The sequence below is a fragment of the Hippopotamus amphibius genome, chromosome 1 (assembly GCF_030028045.1).
Source record: "Hippopotamus amphibius kiboko isolate mHipAmp2 chromosome 1, mHipAmp2.hap2, whole genome shotgun sequence".
Lineage (NCBI taxonomy): Eukaryota > Metazoa > Chordata > Mammalia > Artiodactyla > Hippopotamidae > Hippopotamus > Hippopotamus amphibius.
The window spans coordinates 96,984,533-97,012,229 of record NC_080186.1 but is presented as its reverse complement, the minus strand read 5'-3'; the positions used below and the strand labels follow the sequence as shown (position 1 = coordinate 97,012,229).

Genomic DNA, 27,697 nt, shown 5'->3' with positions numbered 1-27,697 from the left:
GTGATCTCCACCCCAAAGTATCTACACGCTTGTGTAATTTCCTCCCCTTGAGTGTGAACTTTTCAGCCTACTTCTAAGGAATAGTATACAGGACTGATGTGATGGCATTTCTGAGTTAGGTTATAAAAGGAGTATATGGCTTGTTTTGGGTACTGTATTTCATACTGTCTCTTGAATATCTTGCTATGGGGTGAACCAGCTGCTATGACATAAGGCAGTGCTATGGAAAGGTGCACGTGGCAAAAAGCTGATGCCTATGAGGAGCCATATGAGAATTTGGAAGAGTATCCTCTTCTAGTTGAGACTTGAGATGACTGCAGCTGATATCTTTGATTGTAGCCATGTGAGAAATCATGAGCCAGAATCACCCAGCTAAGCTGCTCCCAGATTCATAACCCACAAAAACTGTGAGATAGTAAAGTTTGTTTTTCTCATCCACAAGTCTTGGAGTGATCTAATATCCTTAACTTGCTGGCAGGGAAATAAGACGAAGTCATGTAGATTATATTTGAGACAAAGGAATGAGAATGTAGTGATTGAGAGATTATAAGCTATTTTATTTATGGAAGAATTAAAATCGTACATTAACAAAACCTTATCTGAAAAAGAAATAACACCAGAACTCTTTTGAATGTGATTATCACCTAAACCACCAGAGATACTAATCCTGCTGAATTCCTTCATAGTTATGTAAATCAAAGGCTAACAGATTGGCTGAAATCTGGATGCAAGTCATTGGATAGTTTCTTCTGGAAAGACTTAGATGACTCAATAAGACCCTTTAATATAGAAACTGAAATGAAACCTAACATTTGGAGAAAGAGTACTCTGTCATTCCTATAGCCAAGGCCCCCAGTGAAAAGGAAACAGAGGGTCATGACAATAACCTAGTGAATCTGGCCCCAGAGCTCCCTTAAGCTTATCTCTTGCTTGACTTTGGAGAGTGGACTGGGCATGATTTGGAGACCAGGACTTGTTTGACAATGGATAGATGCAAAAAACTCAGACCATCCTTTGATCTTGAGCCATTAGTAACAAAGGTTCTCTTGGCCTTTCATGTCTGACAAATGCTCAGGTATTACTGAGTGACATGAATGGGTAAAGGATTTTCTTGCGTCTGAGATGGGAAGTGCCTGGCCAACACCCTCTTCTCTGGTTGTATGAGATAGGGATCCAACAGGGAAGAGATGGGTGGGGGACAAAGACACCAGCTCAGGAGGTGGTCATTTAGGGCTTCATGCTACAAGTGGTTTTAGAGATGAAACAAGTCTCTCCAGCACGCAGCAGCAGCAGGTCACAGTCCTAGGACCTGGCTGGTTTTGTCAATCTGGCAGTTCAAGGTCAGTGCAAAGGACATCCCCAATACCTGAGGAAAAAGTTGGGAAATTGTGAGGTCTTTACAGGTAGAAATATCTCATCCACAGTCCCTGGAATCAGTCCCAGAGAAAACAAAGTGTTCATCACACTGAGACTACCCTTCCTGCTAACACTTCTAATTCCTTCTCAGGAGTTTTCTCCTTTAGCTTTAGAATGGCAGTGGGGAGACAGTGGGGGTGATGATGGCAAGACAGTAGAAGTGTTTGGGACATCTTTTATCTCCTTAAGGAATCACAGAAGATCCTGGTATAATCAAGTTCTGCACAAGTCAACATTTTGTGCAATGAATGATCTCTACCCATGCCTTAGGCCTCCTTGGTTTCCAAGCAGAGAAAAATTCTCTCTGAGCTTCTTGGTTAGGTCTTAGCTAATCTATGTTTCACTCAAGACAGTTGGGTATAAAAATGGTAGAAATATCACATAATAAAAAAGAACAAAAAACTACCTGCCATTCACTCCTGACTTGTCAAACTAAGTAGGGAAACAATGAGGAAATTGATTACAGTTTCATCACCAACTCCTGCTTAGCATACAAGGCCAATTTTTCAAACGGAATGTTTAATTCATTACAGGCTTTTCCAGACCAGCTGAGTGAGGGACCAAAATAATGTTCTGCTTGGTGGCTTTTAATTTGACTATGAGACACTCATTTCTTTTAGGGATAAATTGACCAGATAGATCTTACAGCATATTTTCTGTATGTCTTAAACTAGTAATAACATCATTTTATACTTGACTGGGGGAGCTCATAATTATTAAGCACATACTATGTATCTGGTACTGTTCTAAAAATTACATGACTTAACTCACTTAATCCTCAAAGTAGTCCTCTGATTAAGCTCTTACCTGGATCACACATACACAGATAGTGATGATTCCAATATACAGGAAATTGGAGTGAAACCACAGTTTTGCTTTTACATAGCAACCCTAGAAAAAAATTACAGGTACAAATGACACTATTATATTACTCAGCTTTATCAGGAGGCTTATTTGGAAAGACAGATGGTATTCTGCCTTATGCCAAGAGACTTAGGCCAGGCATTATATTTTTATTTTTTATAGGGATGAAGAAATGGGCATAAAGTAGAAAGTATTAAATTAGAGACTTTTCTGGTATTGTTATCATTAAAGTGGCATCTAAAGTAGAAGTCTTAGATCTTTACGCACTGAGCTAAACTAGCTCCCAAGAGGCAGGTCAGCAACATATGTCCTTGTATTTTTTGAACATTCACTACTGACTCAAGGTCGACAAATGGGAATATAGGCTATGCAATCCTAGGACTGGTTGCATTTCAGCTTATGCTTTGAAAGCCAGTAAACATATCATAGCCCTACCAAACTGCAGGACTGTTGCTAGTTGGTGGGTATTCCAGTATTTCTTCACAGATCCCCCAAATTCCAGAGATTTTCAAGTGGGTAACATGAGGTAACAGGACCTTAGGGACTTGGTCTAGTGAAGATGATTTAGGCTTCTTCTCTGGCTCTAGTCACAAGTTCCATCAACTCTCTCTCCTCCAACCCCTCACTCTTTCACTTGTGATTAATTCTGCTAAGGGGTTGGAGGCTGCCATCTCCAGGGAAGGAGAGCCGGGAAACAGAGGGAGAAGCTTTTCTGTTTCAGCCTTAAAAATTTCACCCTCAACCATAAGAAGACCTAATTCTCACTTAAGAAAAATCCAGACACAGTCTTCTGCCACTATCACACAAACTTTTTCCCTCTAATGTAATAGTTTAGAGTAGCAATGGCATCTCTAGTCTAGATGAACTTGTTCTTTTTTTGTTCATTTTCCTTTTTTGTCTTTTTTGTTTTTCTTTGCTGTTTTTCTTATTGTCTAGTTATGTTTCCCTGGTCTCTCTTTTGTTTAAGGTTTCCTGTTTCTGGCTAGGAGGACTAAGTCCTATATGACTGGAGTTTCTAAGGTAATTAAAAGTTTAATCAAAGTGGCCAATAGCAGAAAAATTTCTAAAAATAAATTACCTTAACTTGTGGGTCTGTAGGGCAAGATGCTGGTGCGGAGCTCTGCCAATCACTCGTGCCATTTACACCACAACATTGCAGCTGAAAGCCAAACCCAAAATAAGTGATGGTTAGTAAGGTAACAGAAAGAAAATCATGGGCCTTGGAGAAACAGTGGGCCGTTCAGATCTGACTCTGTAGCAGGAAGTGCAGAATTGGCCTGACTACTATGGCTCCTAAGACCTAAGTACTTTCAAACTTGTGATATCACTTCATTCACATAAAACTTCTTGAAGTAGAGAGGGTATATTTAATTTATTCACATTTTACAGGTCAAAAATTAGGCACACAGGGGACTTTATAATGGAGGGATCAGGCTGACCACACCTAGACCCATTGTATGGCTATTAGCACAGCTGATATCATCTTGGGCCCTTACAGTTTCTCCTGTTCTACCGCTGACCCTACCCAGGATTGTACATGTAGTAAATCACTTCTGTGTCATCAAGAGCTTTGTAATTAATAGACATTGTGGCCTCTATGCTATGTTAGTCTCCAAACAATGATGATAACTCTGCTGACGTACTCCTGGTGCCCACGAGACTAGTTACCATTCATCTTGACTTAGGAATGTATGTCTTGTTTTCCACCTACTTCCATACCCTAAGTTAACTATAAAATTGTCCCAATGGACTCTTGGCAGTGTGGAGTGTAGCTGAGAATGCTTCCAGACCCAGATACTATCCTGTAAGTTACCCTATAATAAACTGATTCAGTGGTTATATGGAGCTGCCTGCCTCATTTTTTGGTCTCAAGATGCCTTCTCATTTCACTGGACACTTTTCATTCCCTCCATCCTTGGACAATTGGCAAGCCAGGCAGGAGACTGAAAATAATGCAGGAATGGGTGAAGGGGCCAAGCAGGGAAAAGCTTGTTGTCAGTGGGGGATATCCCAGGCTAGCCAGCCTTTTCCATGTGGGGTGATCTGGCTACATTTATGGAACACTTCAGGCTGATGCAAGAGTACAGGGATACCTGAAAACACCAAAGGGCTTACTAGATATATTAACCAAAGAGGCATCAAAGCAAAAGTGGAGGAAAAAAACTGAGCAAGCTATCATAGCTGTTGCATGGCCTTTGTTATGCACACTAAAGATTATCACAGAAAAGGAATTACAGTTCAGCTGGGAAGTAGAGAAGACTAAAGAGGTGCTGGCACTAGAGAGGATGTCTGGATGGCATGTTCTGCAACTTAGGACATTGTCAAAGAAAATACAACAGGAACAACACATTGAAGTGATGGAATGTAAAATGGCTAAATGTAGGGCCATAGGCTGCCCCATTCAAAGGTGAGGACTATTATTTCACAGGAGACCTGGGACCCCATGAGGTGGAATACTTGGGCTAATGACTCATCAGAAGATGAGGACATAATTATAGAGGAGGAAGAGGACCTGCAGGCACAGCCTCTGATCCAAACTAAAACAAAGGCCGTTAGAGAACCAAGAGGTAATAGGAAATCCCCACAAGCCAAAAAACAACTGTATGGGAATTTTCCTCCCTGTATTAGTAGAATTAACCTGCAGATTTAAACAAAAAAGCAGGGATGGATTGCAGCTTAGGTGCCCCATTTGTGAGATACTGGGGGCAATGGCATTATGTTAAATGGGTCAAAAAAATGTCTAAGATTGCTTCAGTTACAGCATCACCCGCCTTCTGGTATGTATGTGGCTGGGATCGGAGAAAATCGAGGGCACCCAGCCAACTTGATTGAATGGATACGTGCAGGTATATCTCCAACTACTAGGGATTAGGGGTGGGGTCAAGGTTGCTCCTTGGTGTGGGCATAGGGGGCCACTGGAGGCCCCAGGCTGAACAGACTATTTATTGGTCTTGCACCAATAAACAGATTATTCTGGCTTTGGTAGATACAGGTACCAAATGCAACGTGATTTATGGGAATCCATCCAAGTTCCAAGGGGAAATACCAACCATTGATAGGTACAGAGGCCAAACATTGAAGGCAAAACAAGTAAAGTTGTATTTACAAACTGGAAGATTGCCTCCCAGTCCCTGTCTGGTTTATTTTCAAGACCTAGACCTCCAACCACCATGGGCGAGTTCCACTTGTGGATCAGAGCGTTCAAGCCTGTAATGGTGGGTCATGCTAAATGGGACCCTTTAAAGTTGCCTATACCCTGGATAGTGGAGGCAATAAAACAATATCACCTACCTGGGGGACAAGAAGAAATAACAGCTACTGTCAAGGAATGAGAGAAAGTGGTGGTTATAAGACCAGCACAAAACCTGTTCAGTAGCCCCATGTGGCTGGTGAAAGATACAAATGGCACCTGGCACATGACAGTAAACTATAGACAATTAATCAAGGTAACACCTCCTATCTATGCAGCAGTTCTAAACAGAACTCTTGGATATGATCACCTCTTCTCTCAAGACATAGCCTCTTCTCTCAAGACTGTGTCTTAGATTTGTCTAATGCCTTTTTTAGCATATCCTTAGATAAGTGGTCCCAGGACCAGTGCACCTTCATGTGGGAAGGGGGAGAATGGACTTTTACCATCTTACCCCAACATCATATTCATAGTCTTACCCCAACATCATGTTCATAGTCCTACTAAAACCCACCAGGGATGGTGACCTTGGACTTGAAGAAATGGGCTCTGCCTCCCTGAGTAGTTCTCTATCTTTACATTGATGGTATCATGTTAACCTGTGATGACTTGTTTTCTCTTTCCCAAGCCTCTTGTGTTTCTTCAGGAACATTTAAGCATGAATATGGGAGTTAAACACCAACAAGGTACAAGGGCCAGAAGTCAGTAAAGTTCTTGGGAGTTATCTTGTCTGGTAAGACTGAAGTGATGCCTGAGGCTACTATTGAGAAAATACAGATAAATCCATGCCCACAATATACAAGAACCACGATCCTTTATAGGTCTGCTAGGGTACTGGTGGCCTTTTATTCCCCACTTTGCCCAGATATTAAGGCCCCTATATGCTTTAGTGAAAAATGGAAATATCTGGGACTGGAATACCCCACAAGAGGCTTTCTTTTCCTTTTCCTTTTCCTTTTCTTTTTCTCTTCTTTCTTTCTTTCTCTCCTTTTTTTCCCTACACCACGAGGCTTGTGGGATCTTAGTTCCCTGACCAGAGATCAAATCCACATCCTTGGCAATGAAAGCAGGAAGTCATATCCACTGGATGGCTGGGGAATTCCCCAATAAGAGGCTTTTGAAAAGACCAAGTCAATTGTCAAATAAGTCCAAGAACTGGGGGTGTTAATGCCAGACGCAAGTTGTGAATTAGATGTAAGTATATATCAAGGAGGGTTTGTATAGGGACTATGGTAGCAACAAAATGGGAAACGAATTCCACTAGGATTTTGATCTCAATTATGGAAAGGGGCAAAGAATCATTACTGACCTATAGAAAAACGATTGTTAGCAGTTTATCTAGCTTTACAACAAACTGAAGGACTGACAACTGATTTATCCATCAGTGTATGGACATCCCTGTCTGTCTGAGGATGGATTAAGGGCAGGTTTTTAAAGCCTAAGAGTGCCTGTGCACAATCAATACCTTACAAAAGTGGCATGTATACCTTCAACAGAGAAGCAGCCATAATACTGGTCCCCTCTCTCAGGAGCTGCATGCTTTATTATGGCCAGTGAACTATACTGACCCACCAGAGAGCCCAGTTACATCACCTGTTGCACCCAATCTACCACAAGTACAGGAAGGTGCCAGGGATGCCCCCTGTGGATAGATGGTATTCTGATGGCAGCTGTAGGGGCAATCCACTTTGGTGGTACTCACAGCTGTTCTTTTAGATTCAGATGTCATCTGGTTCAAGGAAAGGACTAGACAAAATAGTCAGTGGGCACAACTCAGAGCAGCTTAGATGCTGATTACTCACCAGCCCATGCCCTTCAACCTTGCCACAGACAGTTGGGCAGTATGGAAATGCTTGACAATGTGGATGTCTCAATGGCATCAAGATAATTGGAAAATATTAAATGAACCACATTTTTGAGAGAGGGCTGAGTTATGGGCTGATGTTTGAACTGCTTCCATGCAACCTGGTGCCAATGTGACCATGTGGCATGTTTCAGCTCACTCACCCTCAACTCTGCTGGGTATTCACGAAGCAGATGCACTAGCTAGGGCAAAAGCCTTATGTCTGCAAGAATAACAGATCCAATGCAACAGAATGACTCCACTGAAAATCGAGACATAAAGTCCCCCAAACAACTTGGGAAATAGTAAAAAGGCTCCTCCAAGCCACAGATAAGGACTGCCTTCAGTGTCATTTGACACACCGCCCCCGTGACACCCTCCAGGTCACATCAGATGCTCTGACCGTTTGGCTACCAGTTGGCCGAGTAACTCACAAGATACTAAATTCTAAATGGACAGAAAAGAAGAAACTTCCTACAGAGCACGTGGCTCTATAGTTCCCAAACAGGAGATCTAGATACATGAAGACTCTCTGTGGCCTCATCTGCCCTATGAGTGGAAGGGCCCAATGCACCTTGAGGTTTCTTTCCCTCTGGGCTTGTATATACACCCCTTTACTGGAAGTTCCCCATAATCTTCCTGCTATTAAGTCCAGGTGGCGGGCCTGTGGTAGTATGCCATGGTGGGAATGATCGACATTTATTTTCCTTCCCTCAAATCTAGGTGAAAGTGCTAAACTAGAAATCCAGGAGTTAACACAGTTATTGCATCAGCTTTGAGTAACTCCCACCAGAGTATCTCTCTGTTAAGCAAGGAAACCACTCGAATGAGAAAAGCGGTGCTGCAAAACCATGTGGCTTTACACATGTTGCTTGCTGTGCATGGAGGGACAAGTGCCTTAATTAGGGTGTTGTACATATACACCGTCATATGACTCCAATATAACTGATTTATATTGGAGTAAAATCCCAGTAAAACAGTCATTAATCAAATAGATGATATTTTCTTTGCTAATGCCTTTACCTGCTGGCTTACTTATCTCCCGGGTAAATGGGGAATCGTAGTTCTTAGGATTCTTTTATGTTTAGTAGGAATCCTTTGTTCTTGCTGCTCTTTATACTGTCGCTGTGGTCTAGAGGTGTAAGCCACCTCCCGATATCTGGCCCTAGCGTCTATGCTGAATAAGGGTCTGATGATGAATAAGACTGTACAGACCATCAAGATGTTGGAGGTGGAACATATGGCTGTTTGCATAACTGACATCGTCCTGGGCCCTTACAGTTTCTCCTGTCCTTCCATTGACCCTATCTAGGACTGTACTGTGTAGTGAATCAGTTCTCTGTCACCAAGGGCATTGTAATAATAGATATTGTTTAATAATGTTTAGGACCAGATGGTCTCTATGTTGTTAGTCCCCAAATAATGATGAAAACCTTCAGTGACGTATTCTCCGCACCCATAAGATTAGGTATCCATTCATGAATCTTGACTTAGGAATGTACATCCTATTTCCAAGCACCTATCCCCATACCCTAGGTTACCTGTAAGACTGTCCCAATGGGACTTCCCTAATGGCGTAGCAGTTAAGAATCCACCTGCCAACGCAGGGGACACGGGTTTGATCCCTCGTCCGGGAAGATCCCACACGCCACAGAGCAACTAAGCCCATGTGCCACAACTACCGAGACTGCTCTCTAGAGCCTGCAAGTCACAACCATTGAGCCCATGTGCCACAACTAATGAAGCCCTCATTCTGAGAGCCCATGCTTCACAACAAGAGAAGCCACCACACTGAGAAGCCCACACACTGCAACGAAGAGTAGTCCCCACTCACTGCAACTAGAGAAAGCCCACAAGCACAATGAAGACCCAACGCAGCCAATAAATAAATTAATTAAAAAAAAAAAAAGACTGTCCCAGTGGCCCTTGGCAGTGTGGAGTGCATCTGTGAATGCCTCCAAATCATCTGCCCGCTCCCAATCCCTCTGTAAATTACCCTGTAATAAGCTGATCCATTGATTATACCGAGCTGCATGTCTCATTTTTTGGTCTCAAGACGCCTTCTCAGTTTATTGAGCATTTTTCATTCCCTCTGTCCTCCAATACCCACCAATCAGACTTAAGATCACAAAAAAAAAAAAAGGACATCACGTTCTGTGCCTGCTTACGTGATACCATAGGAAATATCAACTATATTAGTCTCACCACAAATGGAAACTTTATCAAGCCTTCAGATTCACGAGTATGGAAGATAGAGACTCCTTGCTGCTAAAATACCTTGAAAAGCAACTAGCTGAATCCAGAAATTGGGGAATTCTATAAGACAAACAACCTAATTTCTTTCCACAAGAAAATAGCATGAACAGAGAGGGATACTATCACAGATTAAAAGAGATTTAGAGACATATTATCCAAGTATAGTATGTGGACCTCGTTTGGATCTTGGTTGGAAGAAACCAATTAAAATTAACTTTTTTAGGTAACTGATTATAGACATTTATTAACTATATTAAAAAATATTGTAAAATTTTAGGTGTGTTAAAAAGACTATTTTACAAGAAGATTAAACAACACACTTCTAAATAACACATGATGAGAGAAGAAATCTCAAGAGAAATTTTAAAATATTTGAAAATGTATATAAAAATGAAAACACACAAGTTATGAAAACACAACTTATAAAAATATGTGGGATGCAGCAAAAGCAGTGCTTAGAGGGAAATTTATACACAATAAAAATATTAGAAAAGAAGAAAGATTGAAAAATCAATAATCTCAGTGTATATCTTAGAAAACTAGAAAAAGAAGAGCAAATTAAGTTCATAGTAAGAAGAAAAATAAATGAGAATTAAAGCAGAAATCAATGAAATTAAAAACAGGAAACCAATAGAGAAAATCATCAAAATTAAAAGATGGCCTGGAGATTGATCAGGATGGTGGAGTATGAGGACATGGAGCTCACCTCAAAAATACATCTATATGTAGAAAAATTCTCACTGAAAACTAACTAAAAACTGGCAGAAGGACTCCTGTACGAAGGCTGTAAGAAAGATACACATGTTATCAGGTAGGAAGGAAGAAAAGCAATTAGGTGGGGACCTGTGCCCCTGGGAGGGGACTCAGTAAAAGGGAGAATGCATGGGTGGGACACCCACCCTGGGGAGTGAGGGGAGAGAACAACAAATTTGGAGCCCCAGTCCTGGAGTCCCATGCTGGGGAAACAAGGTCCCTTGGCTGATTGGAGGACTGCTTGGATTAACAGGAGGGCTGTGGAAGCCTGGACTTCACTCTTGAGGAGCGCATGTATGCTGGCTTGCCTCCAAGGCAGGGTGGAGAGAAGTCTGCTTTAGCAGTTGCCAGATTTCTTGACACCACCTATGTGCATGCCCCAACCCATGCTGAGCAAATACTCTGGCCTCGCTCATTCCATGTCACGGTACAGCACTGGATCTGGGGTGGCCATGACCAAAAAGAAGATGCAAACCATAGGACAGAGAGATCACCCAGTATCAGGGTGGAGCCTGGGTGGGGCAGCAGCTGCCATTGTTGGTGTTTACTCAAGCAGCACATCAGAAACATCCTAGATCTCTGATGGAGGCTGCTCCACCACAGCTTACCCCTGGACACACATGCTGAGAGTCCTTGTGGACCCCACCTGCCCTGAGGTGTGGCTCCACAACAGGACAGGGGAGGCAGAGGCTGGGGGCAATGACTGGCTGTGAGGGAAAAGGGATTTGCACCCAAGGCTACTTCTGAGCATAATGAGGGAAACAATTGTAGGTGTCTGCAAGGCAGCACATCAAAGACAGCTCAGATGTCCATCTTTAGCTGACATGAGCTGAGAGCCCACACCAGTCCCACTTGCTTTAGCACTCCGCCATTCAGGGTCAAGAGTCCCAGTGCAGAGAGAGGGGAAAACACATCCTTAAAGGGAACAGAGCTAGTTCAGGCCTGACTCTCAGGGCTTTGGCTCCAGCAGCTTGGATCAGACTCTGCCCCGATAGGAAAGTGATGACCACTGAGCAAAGGAGAAGTTCCACCTTAAATCTGGATCCAGATCTAGGCCCCCCATCTCTAGTCCTACTCCCTACCAAGGTGATAGCTGTGGCACAACCTGAGGAAAGAGGTGACTTGCATCCACATCAAATCCAGCTTTCCCACTAAAGGCATTGGGCATGCATAGTCTACAGGGACAGTCCAACATAACAATACCCCTTCAAGACTGCAATAGGTAACTCTTTCACCTAAATTCATAGAAGCAGAGAAAGTTAAGCAAAATGAAAAGGCAGAGGACCTGCTCTTAATTGAAAGAGCAAAAGAAAACCCCTGAATAAATAAATAATGCAACAGAAATAATTCACCAGAGAAAGAATTCAAAAATTGGTAATAAAAATGTTAATTGAATTAGGGAAAGGAAGAGATATGCACAATGAAAACTTCAGAGAGGAACACGGAAATGTAAAAAATAAAGAAAGAGTATACAGATTAGGAAGGAAGACATAAAACTGTTTTTGCAGATGATTGAACTTGGTGTACCCCCCCAAAAAAATAAATAAATAAATAAAATTTTTTAAAAAAACTGTTTTTGTTCACAGGTGACGTGATCATCTATGAAGAGAATCTGAAAGAATTGACAAAAAAAAAAAAAATCCTGGAACTAACAAGCAATTATAGCAAGGTTGCAGAATATAAGGTTAATATACAAAAGTCAATTGCTTTCCTATACTACAACAATGAATAAGTGGAATTTGAAATTAAAAACAATTCCATTTACATTAGAATCCCCCAAAATGAAATACTTAGGTATAAATCTAACAAAATATTTATAAGATCTGTGTAAGGAAAACTATAAAACTCTGATGAACAAAATCAAAGAACCAAGTAAATGGGGAGATATGCCATGTTCATGGGTAGGAAGACTCAATGTTAAGGCATCAGTTCTTCCCAACCTTATCTATAGAAATTCAATGCTACCCCAATCAAAATTCCAAGTGATTCTAAAGTTTATACAGAAGGCAAAAGACCCAGAATAGTCAACACAATATTGAAGGAAAAGAACAAAGTTGGAGGACTGATGCTATGAACTTCAAGACTTGCTATAGGGACCTCCCTGGTGGCGCAGTGGTTAAAAACCCACCTCCGACGCAGGAGACACTAGTTCAATCCCTGCTCTAGGAAGATCCCACATATCGAGGGGTAACTAAGCCTGTGTGCCACAACTATTGAGCCTATGTGCCACAACTACTGAAGCCCACGCACCTAGAGCCCGTGCTCCACAACAGGAGGAGCCACTTCACTGATGAACCCACGCACCACAATGAAGAGTAGCCCCCACTCGCTGCAACTAGAGAAAGCCCGTGTGCAGCAACAAATACCCAATGCAGCCAATAAATAAATAAATAAATAAATGTATTTTTTGAAAAAAGATGCTACAGTAATCAAGAAAGTCTACAGTATTGGTGAAAGCATACACAAATAGATTTAGAGAGCCCAGAAACAGGCCAGCATAAATATAGTCAACTGATCTTTGACAAAGGGACAAAGACAATACAATGGAAAAAAAATAGTCTGTTTAACAAATGGTGCTGAAACAACTAGACATTCACAGGCAAAAAAGAAAAAGAATCTGGAGAGAGACCTTATACCCTTCACAAAAATTAACTCAAAATAGATCATAGACCTTGGACTTCCTAGGTGGCGCAGTGGTTAAGAATCTGCCTGCCAGTGCAGGGGACACAGGTTTGATCCCTGCTCCAGGAAGATCCCACATGCCGTGGATCAACTAAGCCCATGCACCACAACTATTGAGCCTGTGTACTGCAACTACTGAAGCCTGCGCGCCTAGACCCTATGCTCCACAACGAGAAGCCACCACAATGAGAAGCCCACACACCACAATGAAGAGTAGCCCCTGCTTGCTGCAACTAGAGAAAGCCCATGTGCAGCATCAAAGATCCAAATGCAGCCAAAATAAATAGATAAATAAATAAATAAATTTAAAAAATAGATCATAGACCTAAAGGTAAAACACAAAGCTGTAAAAACCCTAAAAGATAATATGGAAGAAAATCTTCATGACATTGGTTATAATGATACCTTTTTAAAAAAAATACCAAAAGCATGACCCATGAAAGAAATAATTGATAAATTGCTCTGCAAAAGACTATATTAGGAGAATTTGAAGACAAGCCACAGACTGGCAGAAAATATTTGCAAAAAGACACATCTGATAAAGGACTGTTACCTAAAATACACAAAAACAAACCTCTTAAAATTCAACAATAGGGGCTTCCTAGGTGGCGCAGTGGTTAAGAATCCACCTGCCAATGCAGGGGACATGGGTTTGATCCCTGCTCCAGGAAGATCCCACATGCCACGGAGCAACTTAGCCCATGTGTCACAACTATTGAGCCTATGTGCCACAACTACTGAAGCCCACGTGCCTAGAGCCCATGCTCTGCAACAAGAGAAGCCATGGCAATGGGGAGCCCGCATACCACAACAAAGAGTAGCACCCCACTCACTGCAACTCTAGAGAAAGCCCGCATGCAGCAATGAAGACCCAACACAGCCAATAAATAAATTAATAAATTAATTAGTTAAAAAAATTCAACAGTAAGAAAACAACCAACCTGATTTTAAAAATGAACCAATCATCTTAACAGACACCTCACCAAAGAAGATGTACAGATGGCAAATAAACTTACGAAAATCCACATCATATGTCATCAAAGAAATGAAAATTAAAACAAGGAGCTACCAGTACACAACTATGAGGATGATCAAAATCTGGAAAACTGACACTAAATACTAGTGAGGATGTGGAGCACCAGGAACTTTCATAAGTTACTGGTGGAAATAAGAAATGGTACAGATGGTTTGGAAGGCCTTTTGGAGGTTTCTCACAAATTATATATACTGTTACCAAATGATCCAACAATTACATTCCTTGGTATTTATCCAAAGGAGTTGAAATCTTCTCATGGATGATTGTAGCAGCTTTATTCATAATTGCCAAAATTTGGAAGCAACTGGGATGTCCTTCAATAAATGAATGAATAAATGAACTGGGGTGTATCCAGACAATGGAATATTATTAATACTAAAAAGAAATGAGATATCAAGTGATGAAAAGACATGGAGGAATCTTAAATGCATATTAGTAAGCGGAAGAAGCCAACTTGAAAAGATTATATACAGTATGACTTCAACTATATGACATTCTGGAAAAGGCAAACTATGGAGACAATAAAAAGGTCAGTGGTTTCCAAGGATGGGGGTAGGAGGAGGGATAAATAGGCAGAGCACAGAGGATTTTAAGGGTAGGGAAACTACACTGTATGATATTAAAATGATGCATATATGTCATTATAAATTTGTTCAAATCCATACAATGTGCAACACCAGGAATGAACCCTAACGTACATTGGGTTCATTGGGTGATAATTATGTGTCAATGTAGGCTCATCCTTCATTAAAAAAATGTACCATTCTGGTGAGTGATGTTGATAATAGGGGAGACTATGCATGTGTGGGCGTATATGGGAAATCTCTGTACCTCCCTCTCAGTTCTGTTGTAAACCTGACTGCTCTAAGGAAAATAAAGTGTTTTTTTACTGGTGGTACAGTAATAAGATTGGGGGTATGATAATAGAATGCAATTAAATTACATGGAAACATATAATAAGAAAAAAAAAGTGTTTTTTAAAAAAGTTATTAATCTTTACATTTAATTTTGAAATGATATAGTATCTATTATTTGCTTTAATAAATATTAGCAAAAAATGCATAGAGGATTAGCTAAAACAACATTGGCAAAATGTTGACTGCTGAAGCTGGGTAATATGTACCCAGAGATTCATTTTGCTATTATTCTCTTTTCTTTTGTATAAGTCTAGAAATTCTATAATAAAAAGGCTTCTAAAATGGATTTAAAAAGAAAAAATAAAAATAAAGAATTGGGTATCCAGAGAGGTAAAGAGACTTTCCCAAGGCCACCCAATCCTGATCTCTGGGCTTTAATCCCTGTGCTATTTCTTTTACCCCACACTGAGCAGGTATGGCAGGGCCACAGGTGGCTCCATGAGGTCATAATGGTATTGTCTGAGACACAAACTATGCCAGTGTCACACTGGCTCCCTGACCCCAACACACCACAGCAGGAGTGCCAAGTTAATATATATGCTTCTGGGTGGGGAAGGCCAGGAGGAATGAGGTGCCAGTGAGCTAGGTAACAAGAATGATTTGGGATACTCGGGACTTCAAAAGAGACTTTTTGTATTATACAATGGCTGTTTTCAGAAAAATTTTGGAAAATACATAAACTAATCCAGTATGACATGTTTGGGTCTTTCTTACATCTTAGTAGGTCTTAAACAATGAGCCTGAGTGGATGAAGGCTAAAAGAGAGAGTGTAGACAACTTTGTACAAATCAGACTGATTCCTGTGCTCTTCTGTTTGTGACAGCCAAGCATTATTTCTGAAACTTTCATGAAAGGAAGATCGATCTAGTCCCCAGGGACTCAGTTTGAAAAATTACTTCCAGGTTGAGCTAAGCAGGATTCCACTCGTACTCACAAATGACTGGATGGAATCCCACGCCGCCTTGGTGCTGTTGTCTGAGTGATATCGATGAATGCTGTCGGTCAGACCCTCAGCCACATAGCTATTCAGCTGGGTGGGGCACATTCCAGTAGAGGAGACATTGTAAAAAGCAGGTGAGTTCAAGGAACAAGGAATTTCTAATGTAAGCTAATAAAATGGTTCCATTTGCTCCTCCCTTCCAAATGGTCTCCTCAGAACTAAAGTGAAGGGAGGGAGCTTATATATAGGAAGAAATGCCAAGGATGAGATGGTATTGAGGGAAGAAGTACACAGTGGTCTCTTGTCCTTCCAGAACTCTGGTTTTACAAAGGAGGAAAAGGGACCATCAAAGCGTGTGTTCTCTTAGGCACTGAGACAGATATTTTGTACTGCCAAACACATGGAGAAAAGTAAATAGGTAAATAGGAGGAAGATAAACTTGTTCATTACTGTTCTTACCATTCATCCTTCAAAACACCACTCAAATGCAATCTCCTTCATGATTTTTTTTTCTCTCCCCAATTACAATTAATCTTTTCCACTTTGATTCTAACTCTATTATAGGATTTTTTTTTGTGCCAACTTCTCCACTGCACACTTTCCTCTCTTAGCAATACAGCGAGTTGTGTTCTCTATAACTTACCTTCTGTTCGTACAGGAAGAGCAGGATGGCCAAGGTCACCTCAGCAAGGAGGATAATCAGCAGCAGGACAAAGAACTGGGGCAAAGCAGAGAGATGCTCACAGCGCTGATCCCAGTTCCCCACTTCTACACCACCCTGGGAACATCTAGGCATGTCTCTGCACACGTGCAGGAGGTTCTTTTCCTGCCGGCTCCAGCCTCCACAAGCCTTCTCTTGTTTTGTGAGGGATATTTGTTCTTTTCCTACAACTAAACTCCAAGGCTCTAGAGGGCAGACCAGCTGTCTTCTAACTTTGTTCTCTTCTTCCCGTTGTGCCTATGGAGCTCCCTGTGCATAATGAATACACAACACCCTTTGTTGAATCGGTGAAGCTGTTTTGGCATCAGCCTATTGAAACAAGTGAGCAAAAACTAGTAAACTAAACCATGTTTCTTTAGAGTTTGGGGCCTGGTCCTTTCCGTAAGCACAGGGATATTTCAGGATAGAGGAAGGTGATGGTAGAGGTTGAGAGGAGGCCTGTACAGATGGGGAAAAGAGGTGCTCTGATCATGGTCTTAACTCATATTTCTCTTCAACTTTAGGTGCTTATGCTAATCACACTTAACAGAAAACACATTTTCACTTATTCACTTCCCTTCATTTTTTCACCCCAACACAAATTTTAACTACTTAAAACCTTTTCTCCAAGTCTATTATCATCCATCTTTTGCCACTAGTCTGGAAGCTATCTGAAAACAAGGACTTTCTTATTCTCTCTCTTGACTCCAGTTTAACAGTTGACCCATAATGGATAGAAGATTAATTACATGACTTGAGGAAGAAGAAAGGTGATTGGGAACCCATATTTATGAATACAGTGGCACTGTTATACCAAGCTCTGTTCTGGGCACACCAGAGAAATGAGGAGCTCTTCCTTCATGGAGCCTACAGGTAAAACCTAAGTCTAAAGGTGCTCCTTAGGATAGTTAACTGACAGGAAGCAAGTGAAAATCTCTAGCATCTCTCATGTTAGACCTCAATGACTGCAGCCTCGACCCTCACCCAGTTGGGTCACTCACACTATGGTGTATCTAGTGCAGATGTGAGATAGGTAAGCATCCTATCATTCTGCCATTTTAGGAGGGTCACAGTACTCAGAAGAATCTAGAGACTATGTTTTCCATCAGTTAGTGACTCTGAGTTATATCCTGGATATATACACTAATGTGAGGAGGATTTAGGCAGATGGATGACACGATTTCAACCAGACAGAAATAAGAAATAGGGGGGAGGGATAAACTGGGAGATTGGGACTGACATATACACACTACTCTATATAAAATAGAACTAATAAGAACCTGCTGTATAGCAGAGGAAACTCTACTCAATACTCTTTAGTGGCCTATATGGGAAAAGAATCTTAAAAAAAAAAAAAAGAGTGAATATATGTATACGTATAACAGATTTACTTTGCTGCACACCTGAAACTAACAGAACACTGTTAAACAACTGTACTCCAATAAAAAATAAAATAAAATAAAATAAATGATGAAATCTATAGAAAAAAAGAAATAAAAGCTATGAAGGGCAAATTATAGTAAGTGTCACCATTAACACTATAAAATGGATGTCAAGGAGGATAGCAATGCTCTCTCCTATCTGTCCCTGGGACCTCAGTCAAAAACAAAATGCTGTTGGTCTAGACAAACTGGACTGACCTGAGATGCCAATTTTATGTTCCTATGATTTCCCTGTACTGGTAGGTTAGCTGCCAGAAAACATCTTGCCTGTAGCTTAAGCCAAGGCATCATGTCCCCCCACGTAGGGCACCACACCAGCTGTGAGAGTAACTCACCGACATAAGCAGGCACTTATTCTCCTTGATGGATCCCATGCAGCCCAGGAAAGCAACCACCATGATAATGGAACCCACGATGACAAGCACATTGCCCAACGTGAGAGAGGGGAGGTTATGGAAGAGCACTCCAAAGTTGTTGTGGATCAGGAGGTAGATCCCAAACCCCAAAATGCAACAGCCACAGAGCTGAAAGGAAGAATTACATAACATTCTGAGGTAAAACTTGGTTCTTGAATAGCTCCTCACACTCACTTACTTGAGATTAGAATCACCTTTTTCCATTGGCTCTACCCAACAAATTCTTTACTCAGATTTCCCCATGCATCTTTAAAAAAGATTATCATCACCGATGATGTCCCACTCATGCCTCATCCTACCCATATCAGATACCAGGGAAAGCTCATTTCTATGGGTAACACAGTATCTTCATGCTTCAAATCCCTACTCCTGCTTCCAGATCTTCATGATTCAAATCCCTACTCCTCGTTTCCTCAACTGCTTGTGTATGGTCTTTCCTTTGGAAACAACAACCATGTTAAGGTAATGCCCTAGTTGAGAAGTTCATCTTTCTTGGCAGAAAACTAGAGAAGCCAAACTTCTGAGAATCTTCTCATAGGACTATGAGTACCAACCCATCCTATGTCTGTAATTCAATTGCTAAATTTGGTATAGTGAAACCTCCTCAGAAAAGGTGACTTCCCTTTTAATCAGCTACTCTTTCCATGGGGTCAGGGTTAGGGGTCAGGGAAGCAAGAAAAAAAGAGGCATTCAATACAGGGAAAGTAGAGTCTTAGGTTTCTCACCCATAGATGTCAGCAGTGAGCAGTAATAGCCTAAAGCTCCCAGGGAAACAGCATCCCCAACTGCACTGATATCTTTCAATTTTGAAGGCTTATACTATGGCAGGATGGGAAAAGGGAAGAAAATTACTATTCCTTTCTTCTTCTAGGCTGGGTATACTGCACGTGACCTGGGCATGCGTGGGTTTCACTCCACACCAGGCTCTTCAGGAGAGGAGAGAGAAGTAGAGTGTAGCTAGGAAGAGGTGAGCTCAACCATGCTTAAAAGAGACACACTTACCCAAAAGATCAAATTGAAGAAAAACAGGACATACTTCAGCAATTTCAAACTACTCATGCCCATGCTGTAATATTCTTGCCCTAAAAAGTAGAAGGAAGAGGAGAGGAAGTAAGTGACCTGGCTCAGCAAAGTGGCACCAGAGATCAGAGGACACACATGTCCAGGGTTCAAAGGATATCCAACATCACCTTGGGTTTGAGCTGTGAATGTTCTCTGGAAAGTTTCAGCAAACTTCTTGCTCTTTTAGTCTCTGAACTAAGGTACCAATTGGTTCATCTTGGATACCCACTTTTGCTTCAATTCAGCAAGCTAAGGATGCTTAACACTGAATTTAGTACTCTAGAAGTAAGCAATAGAGCCATTCTTAGAGGAGGGTGAGTCACAGTGACACATAACCAGGCCACTGCTCAGTAACTGAAGGCAGCCCTGGGGTCAGGGATAGTCAGTCAGCTGTGGAGAAGGTCAGTGACTTGATCCACCAGTTTCTTAAATACCCTGAGATGCATATACACTCTACATTTGGTCTAGGTACTTCTCCACATGAAAGTGAGGGGAACATATCTATGCCTCATTCATTCTGTTACCGAAGAAACATATGTGGTGTTTTCTGAGGGAGATACAAACATGACTAAGCAATAGCTATCCTCCAGAAAATGTCAATCTTACAGCAGAGATAAAACTGACCAACAGATATCCAATGAAGAAACAAAAAGAGATTACAACGAAAGCTTGAATTTTTTAAAAATAGAATTTTGTTTTTCAGTGAGGACATCAATATCCAAAGTCTGGTCCCCAATTCTAGAGATCCAGATACATAATTTTGAATTTTTCAGAAGTAATGAGGTTCTGTAGAGTGACTCATATTTAAAAACTGCACGTAAGACTGATATATACAGCAAGAATGTCAATGTATTGTTTTTTATCCCACTAGAACTATAACTTTTCTGGTGCACAGATTGCTTTTATAATACATCATAACCTTGTTGCAGTGTCAAGGTACCCAGAAATCAGATGGTTTTAAGGGATAGTTCATTTAGAATGTAAATAAGCCTGATGAGCTACTTATGTTACACAAAAAGTAATCTTCTCTGTTGAAAAGGCCAAATAGTTATATCTATCTCATACCATTTTCCCATTTCTTTATTTTGTCTTTCTCTTTTCCCTTCCTTATCTTGACCCTCAGAATTATTCTTAATTCTTAACAATGACTTTAACCAAGTTAAAGTAAAGGTAGATTTTAATTGTTTTTGGAAATGCTTAGGAGGTAAAAAAAAAAAAAAAGATGATTTACTACATAGGCTTTGAAGTCAAACTTGAAGTCAACTCTCACATATGTCACTGAAAAGATACATGAGATTTGGAAACCTGCGTAACATTTCCAGTCACAATTTATCTCTATGTAAAATGGAGTAATACTTATCTCATAGGGTGGAAGTAAAAGTTCAATCGTCTTACCACAGAGACTGATATATGATCAGTACTCAATTAATGGAACCCATGGTTATTTAGATGGATTTGAGTGTTTCCCAGGCCTCATAAATAAGGGTTAGCTGCTCAAAAGGACTACACTCATTTAAATGTGTCCGTTTGAATGTCACCTCCTTCATCAATCTAGCTGAAAATCTTTGAATTTCCATGGCATTTAGTACTGTTCTTTGGGACTTGACATATTCAACTTTCATTACTTGATTTAACCTGTGCAGAGGGCTATAGTAAGGAATCCCAAAAATCTGGAGATAAGGACTGGTAATTTTCACATCCTAAGAGTTAAATTAATTAAAAACTCTCGTTAAATAATTTATCCATAGATGTGTCTTAGTCTGTGAGATAGTTGGTCAACGTATAGAGAGAAAAGGACAAAGCTGAGATTATAACCCTCCCAGAATTCACATTATACTATTGGGTTGGCCAAAAAGTTCTTTTGGGTTTTTCCATACAATCTTTTCTATAAGACCAACACAAAGCCACAGTAATCAAAACAGCATAGTATCGACACAAAAGCATATGCATAGATGAATGGAACAGAATAGAGAGCCCAGAAATAAACCCATGAACCTACGGTCAATTTATCTATAACAAAGGAGGTAGGAATACACATTGAAGAAAAGACAGTCTCCTCAAAAAGTTATTCTGGGAAAACTGGACAGCTACATGTAAAACAATGAGATTAGAACATTCCCTCACACCATATACAAAAATAAGCACAAAATGGTTAAAAGACATAAATGTAAGACCAGAAACCATAAAATTCCCAGAAGTGAATATAGGCTGAACACTGTCAACACAAATCATAGCAATATTTTCTTGAATCAGTTTCCTAAGGCAAAAGAAATAAAAGCAAAGATAAGCAAATGAGACATAATTAAAGTTAAAAGATTTTGCACAGCAAAGGAAACCATCAACAAAATTTAAAAAAAACACAACAAAATTAAAAAAGACAACCTATGGAATGGGAGAAAATACTTGCAAATTATGCAACCAACAAAGGGTCAGTATCCAAAATACATAAACAGCTCATACGGCTTAATATCAAAAAAAAAAAAAACAACCAAATAATCCAATCAAAAATGGACAGAAGACTTGGACAGACATTTTTCTAAATAAGACATAGAGATAGATGGCTAACGGGCACATGAAAAGATACTCAACATCACTAATTATTAGAGAAATGCAAATCAAAATCACAATGAGGTATCACCTCACATCTGTCAGAACGGCTGTCATTAAAATGTCTACAAATAACAAACGTTGGTGAGGATGTGGAGAAAAGGGAACCCTTGTACACCGTTGGTGGGAATGTAAATTGGTGCAACCACTATGGAGGTTCCTCAAAAAACTAAAAATAGAACTACTGTATGATCTAGCCATTCTACTCATGGGTATATATGCAGAAAAAAATAAAAACTGTAATCCAAAAAGATAAGTGCACCCTAATGTTCACAGCAGCACTAATGAAAAAAATATATACATTTGCCATATATATATTAACACTATATATATATATATATATATATATATATATATATATATAGCGCCATAGAAAAGAATGAAATACCACCATTTGCAGCAATGTATGATGGACCCAGAGAGTATTGTGCTTAGTTAAGTGTCATAGAAAGTCAAATACTATGTAATATCACTTACATGTGAAATCTAAAATATAATACAAATGAATGTACATGCAGAACAGAAACAGACTCACAGATATAGAAAACAAATGTGTGGTTACCAAATGGGAGAGGGAAGAGAGAGGGACAAATTAGGAGTATGGGATTAACAAACACAAATCACTATATATAAAATAGATAAACAACAAGGATATACTGTATAGCACAGGGAATTATATCCGTCACTTGTAATAACCTATTATGGAGTATAATCTGCAAAAATGCTGAATCACTATGCTGTACACCTGAAATAACACAATATTATAAATCAACTATACTTAAATAAAAAAAGGAAAATCAATAGTATTTCTATACATTAGCGACAAATAATCAGAAATCAATTTTTAAAAAATACACTTACAATACCATCAAACTATGAAATTTTTAGGGATCAATCTTACAAAAGATGTGAAACACCTACATACTGAAAACTAAAAAACAAAAACAATTGCTGAGAGAAATTGAAAAAGATATAAATAAATGGTGAGAGATACTGCGTACATGGGCTAAGAGACAATACTGTTAAAATGTCAATTCTTCCCAAATTTATAGATTCATCATAATCGCAATCAACGTCACAGCAGACTTGTTTGTAGACGTTTGACTATCAATTCTAAAATTCGCTTGGATATGCAAAGGTCTTAGAATAGCAAAAACAAATTTGAAAAAGAACAAAGGTAGAGGGCAAGCACTACCTGATTTTGTAACTTTCTGTAAAGTTACAACAATAAAGACAGCATAGTGTTGGCATTAAGATGAACAAATAGATTGACGGAACAGAATAGAGAACTAGACATGTGAACAACTGATTTGCAACAAAGATAAAAAGTTAATGCAACAGAGAAAGGATATTCTTTCAACATAATACTAGAGCAATTGGATATCAATACGCGAAAAAATTAAATTTGGATCCATATATCTCAAAAGTTGAGTAAAAAAATTGGATCATAGACCTAAATGTAAAACCTAAAACTATAATACTCCAGAATAAAATATAGGAGAAAATATTTGCAATCTTGGTTATGCAAAGAATTCTCCAGTAAGTCACCAAAAGCGCAATCCATAAAGCAGCTGAGAGCTTGGAATTCTTTAAAATTAAAAACTTCGGCTCTTCCAAAGATACTGTTAAGAAAAATGAAAACACAAGCCACAGATGAGGAGAAAATATTTCCAAATCACATATTAGATAAAGGGCTTCTATACAGATTCCAAAAAGAGGTTGTGGGAACCTCTGACTGACAAGCAGTAGGTCAGAAGCACAGATAACAACCTGAGCTTGGGGCTGGTATCTTAAGTGGAAGGCAGTCTTGTGGGACTGAGCCCTTTACTTATGGAATCTGATTCTATCTCTAGGTAGACAGTGTTAGAACTGAGTTGACTTCTTGGACACTCTGCTGGTATCCAAGAGTTGCTTGTTGATGTGGGGAAGCTGGCACACACACATATGTTGGAATTAGGTCCAGGAAACTAATCTACAACTTAAAGCTCTAACAACAGGTGAATGGATAAATAAACCATGGTATAACGTATAATTGTATGCTACTCAGGAATAAAAAAGGAATGAACTGTTGATACATGCTATAGCATAGGTGAATCTCCAAATGATTAAGGTGAGTGAAAGAAGCTAGACAAAAAAGGAGTACCTAATGTGCAATTACAGTCATATAAAATTTTAGAAAATTAAAACTATAGCAAACAGAAAGCAGATGGATGATTGCCTGGGGACTGGGGTAGAGGAGTATGGGGGTGGGGGTTAATAGAGAGGAAGCAGGGAAGGACAGGAGGAAGGGATCACAAAAGACCATGAATAATCTTTGGTGAGTGATGAACGTGTTTGTTACCTTGATTGTAGTGATGGAGCTTTTTTTTTTAAGAGGAAAATATACGACTTTATTTTTTTGTCCATTTTTTTTTGTATTATAGTATAGTTAATTTACAATGTTTGTAGTCATGGTTTTACGCATGTATATGTATGTCAGAAAGCCCTTCCTAATTTGCTCCTGTCCATCTCTCCAAATTCATAGTAACATTCCTGGTCTTATACTTTAATATCTAGCAAGTAACATTGAATACTTTTCTCCATGCTTCCTTCCTTACCTTTGCTCGGTGGTCCTTTGCTGGAATTTGCCCCCTTCCTTTCCCTCTGACCACTTAATTTGGTTAGCTACTAATCATCCTGAGACTCAGCTCACTAGATGTCAGCTCCTTGAGGGTAGGAGGTAGTTTATTCATCTTTGAATCCTCGAGGCATACCACAGTACCTGATTACACTAAAAAAGTAAAATTGTTGAATGAACAAATGACTGGAACTTTGCACGTTAACTCTAAATAATCTGGTGTAGTGGAATGAGCGTGACACTGCAGAATGAGGAGCTTTGGGCTTGAGATTTATTGTGCCATTAAACTAATTTTTGGACATGGGAAAATAACTGACCCAGAAGGAGATTGGGCCAGATGCCTCCTAGAGTCCCCTCCTGTCCAATATCATCAGATCCTGTGACAGCTGCTTCAGGACACTGTAATCTAACTGTTCACAGAGCACCAACTAATGAGATGCCCACAAACCTGGGGATATCCCCACTGATTCTTTCATTCACGGACAGGAAAAAGAACCTCTTTCTCCTTCCTGATTTTCCACTTAGACTTGCACCACACCGAAGGAGGAAAGCTGCCTGTTTTGTGAAGATTGTTATTACTTTTACCATACGCAGTAATGAACCCAATTTTTACACAAGTCGAGAGGGAATGCCACTCTATCTTCTCTTTCCTTTCTTCATTGTGGTTGGTCATTTATTGAGTTCCCACCCCTTCCAACCCCACTGGAAAAACTGACACCCCTCCACAATCAAAATCTGTGACTCATGTGGCCCTGTGAAAAAAGTCCCTGACGTCAGCTTCCAGGAAACCCCCATGACTGAACTGCAGTTAGGTGCAGCACCTCCTACACCCGATGTGGAGGCCAAGGAGGAAGTTCACCCTTTACCAGTTTCCTTCAAGCAAAGAGCTCGGGCCGATAAACTGTCTCATGGATTTCTAGTTCAAGCTCTTTCTTTTCTTTGACCCATACTTGGAGGTCATCGAATATATTCTTGAATCTAGTCAAACTTAGAAGTGGCTAAGGTTGGATGGAAGTTCCAAGAACCGATCAATTCTTGCTCTCCAGTCTTATCGGATCCAGTTTGAGATTTGGAGCCACAGCAAGACAGCTTTGGTGTTACAAAGACTATCACATTTATGAAATGTTAATAAGTATTCCTCAAACAAAAACAAACAAACAAAACCATAGGGAATGAGAGGAATCCATGGTCAATAATTCTGGAAGTAAGTGACATTAAATAAAAATAAAACATAAAACAATAAACAGTTGTTTTTTTTAATGAGTGACTTCTGAGAAAACTGTTGTATGCTAATGTACATTGTGCATCTCTAAGAGAAAAGTCTGCTTATATAACCTCAAGGCTATTCCTATATCACAGATTACTTATTAACAGCTCAGAGAACATAGTGTTCCATGGAACACAGTTTGACAAACACTAGTAATGGAGTCGGGCAGGTATAGTTTTGAATTCCAGCAGTGGCACATACCAGAAGCATGGCCTTGGGCAACTTCCTTAATTTCTCTAACTTCCCCAGTTTCCCTCATCTTTAAAATGGTGACATAGTAATACACACCTCATAGGTTGTTCTGAGGGTTAAAGGAGATAATATTTCGTGGATGGCTCAGGAATGCCTGGTTCAGTGAAAACTGAGGAAGAGATCAAGTTCAGAGCTTCCCTAACAGTCTGTTCTTAAGGGTGACTGAAATTTCTGCTAGATTTTTACAAATAAAATACATTAGGTGCCAGAGGGCCTTTTTTAGCAATCCTTTGCTTGGTACATTTTTGGTAAATATCTTTTAAAAAAGTTTTGTATGTTCTTGTGAAAAAATTTAAACAATAAAGAAAGTACAAAGAAGAAAGCATAAAGTCTTCTGAAACCCCACATCCCAGAGATAACCACCATTAACATTTTTGGTGAACACCTTTCCAAGCATTTCTTTATATACAGATCTATTTGCTAATTTACATAGAAGAACACAGTATCCAGCAAGGTAATTATTGGCTTCCCATTTATTCCTACACCGAGTCTGTGGAGGTCTTTAATTCATCACTGAACAATATTGGGGCCATTATTAACCCATGTTTTTTCTAAATAGGAAAGGAAATCTGTTCTTCATAAGGGCCCCCAAAGTATGGCCCTCCTGACAAAATAAATTTAGGTAAATGATATAGTTCACTGAACCCTGCAAAAGGCCTAGCTCTTCATAAATAAATTTTATTTATAATCTTCATATCAACCTCGCAACTTAGGTGTCAATAGCCCCACCCTTCAAACAGGAAGTCCAAGGCCTGGACAGCCTATGTAACTGGCACAGGATCACCCAACTAATAATCAGCAAAGCCAGGGCACAGGCCAAGGTCTTTCAGCCTCCTGAGCCTACATTCCTTCCATTGTCCCAGGCTCTGGGTTCTTACCTCCCATTTCCCAAATTAACTCCCTCCCTGCAATGTGATGATCCTCTGGGAGGACTCCTTACATCTTTCACTGTGTGAACCCCTGTGAGCAGTGGCTGAGGTAGAATGTGGGTTTTGCAAGTATGTCTACTCATGAAATAATAAGCAGTTATAGGGTGAGAGGTGATACTAAAATAAAAGCAGGGACTTCCCTGGTGGTGTAGTGGTTAAGAATCCACCACCAAAGCAGGGGACATGGGTTCAATCCCTGGTCCAGTTAGATCTCACATGCCTCAGAGCAACAAAGCCCGTGCGCCACAACTACTTAGACCGCGCACTAGAGCCCACATTCCACAACTACTGATCCCACATGCCACAACTACAGAAGCCTGTGTGCCTAGAGCCCATGCTCAGCAACAAGAGAAGCCACTGCAATGAGAAGCCCGCAAACCACAATGAAGAGTAGCCCTCACTCTCCGCAACTACAGAAAGCCTGAGCACAGCAACAAAGGCCCAACACAAAAATAAATAAATAAATAATTATATAAATAAATAAAATAAAACCAAATCAAACCATTAA

General features: G+C 40.0%; 1 protein-coding gene across 2 annotated transcripts in view; it reads right to left on the bottom strand.

Moving 5' to 3' along the window:
- Positions 1-536: 536 nt before the first annotated feature.
- Positions 537-27,697, bottom strand: part of CD53 (CD53 molecule) — a 32,403-nt gene continuing 5,242 nt past the window's right edge. The window contains exons 2-8 of one of the 2 annotated variants that reach the window (XM_057731398.1): positions 19,458-19,537; positions 18,375-18,563; positions 16,541-16,615; positions 15,892-15,987; positions 3,359-3,439; positions 2,224-2,307; positions 537-1,366 (exon numbers count right to left, since the gene is read on the bottom strand). In XM_057731398.1, the coding sequence (XP_057587381.1) occupies positions 1,295-1,366; positions 2,224-2,307; positions 3,359-3,439; positions 15,892-15,987; positions 16,541-16,615; positions 18,375-18,563; positions 19,458-19,520 (660 nt within the window). In that variant the 5' untranslated portion in view covers positions 19,521-19,537 and the 3' untranslated portion in view covers positions 537-1,294. The remainder of the gene's footprint in view (positions 1,367-2,223; positions 2,308-3,358; positions 3,440-15,891; positions 15,988-16,540; positions 16,616-18,374; positions 18,564-19,457; positions 19,538-27,697) is intronic. The other variant, XM_057731480.1, reaches the window with a different exon arrangement.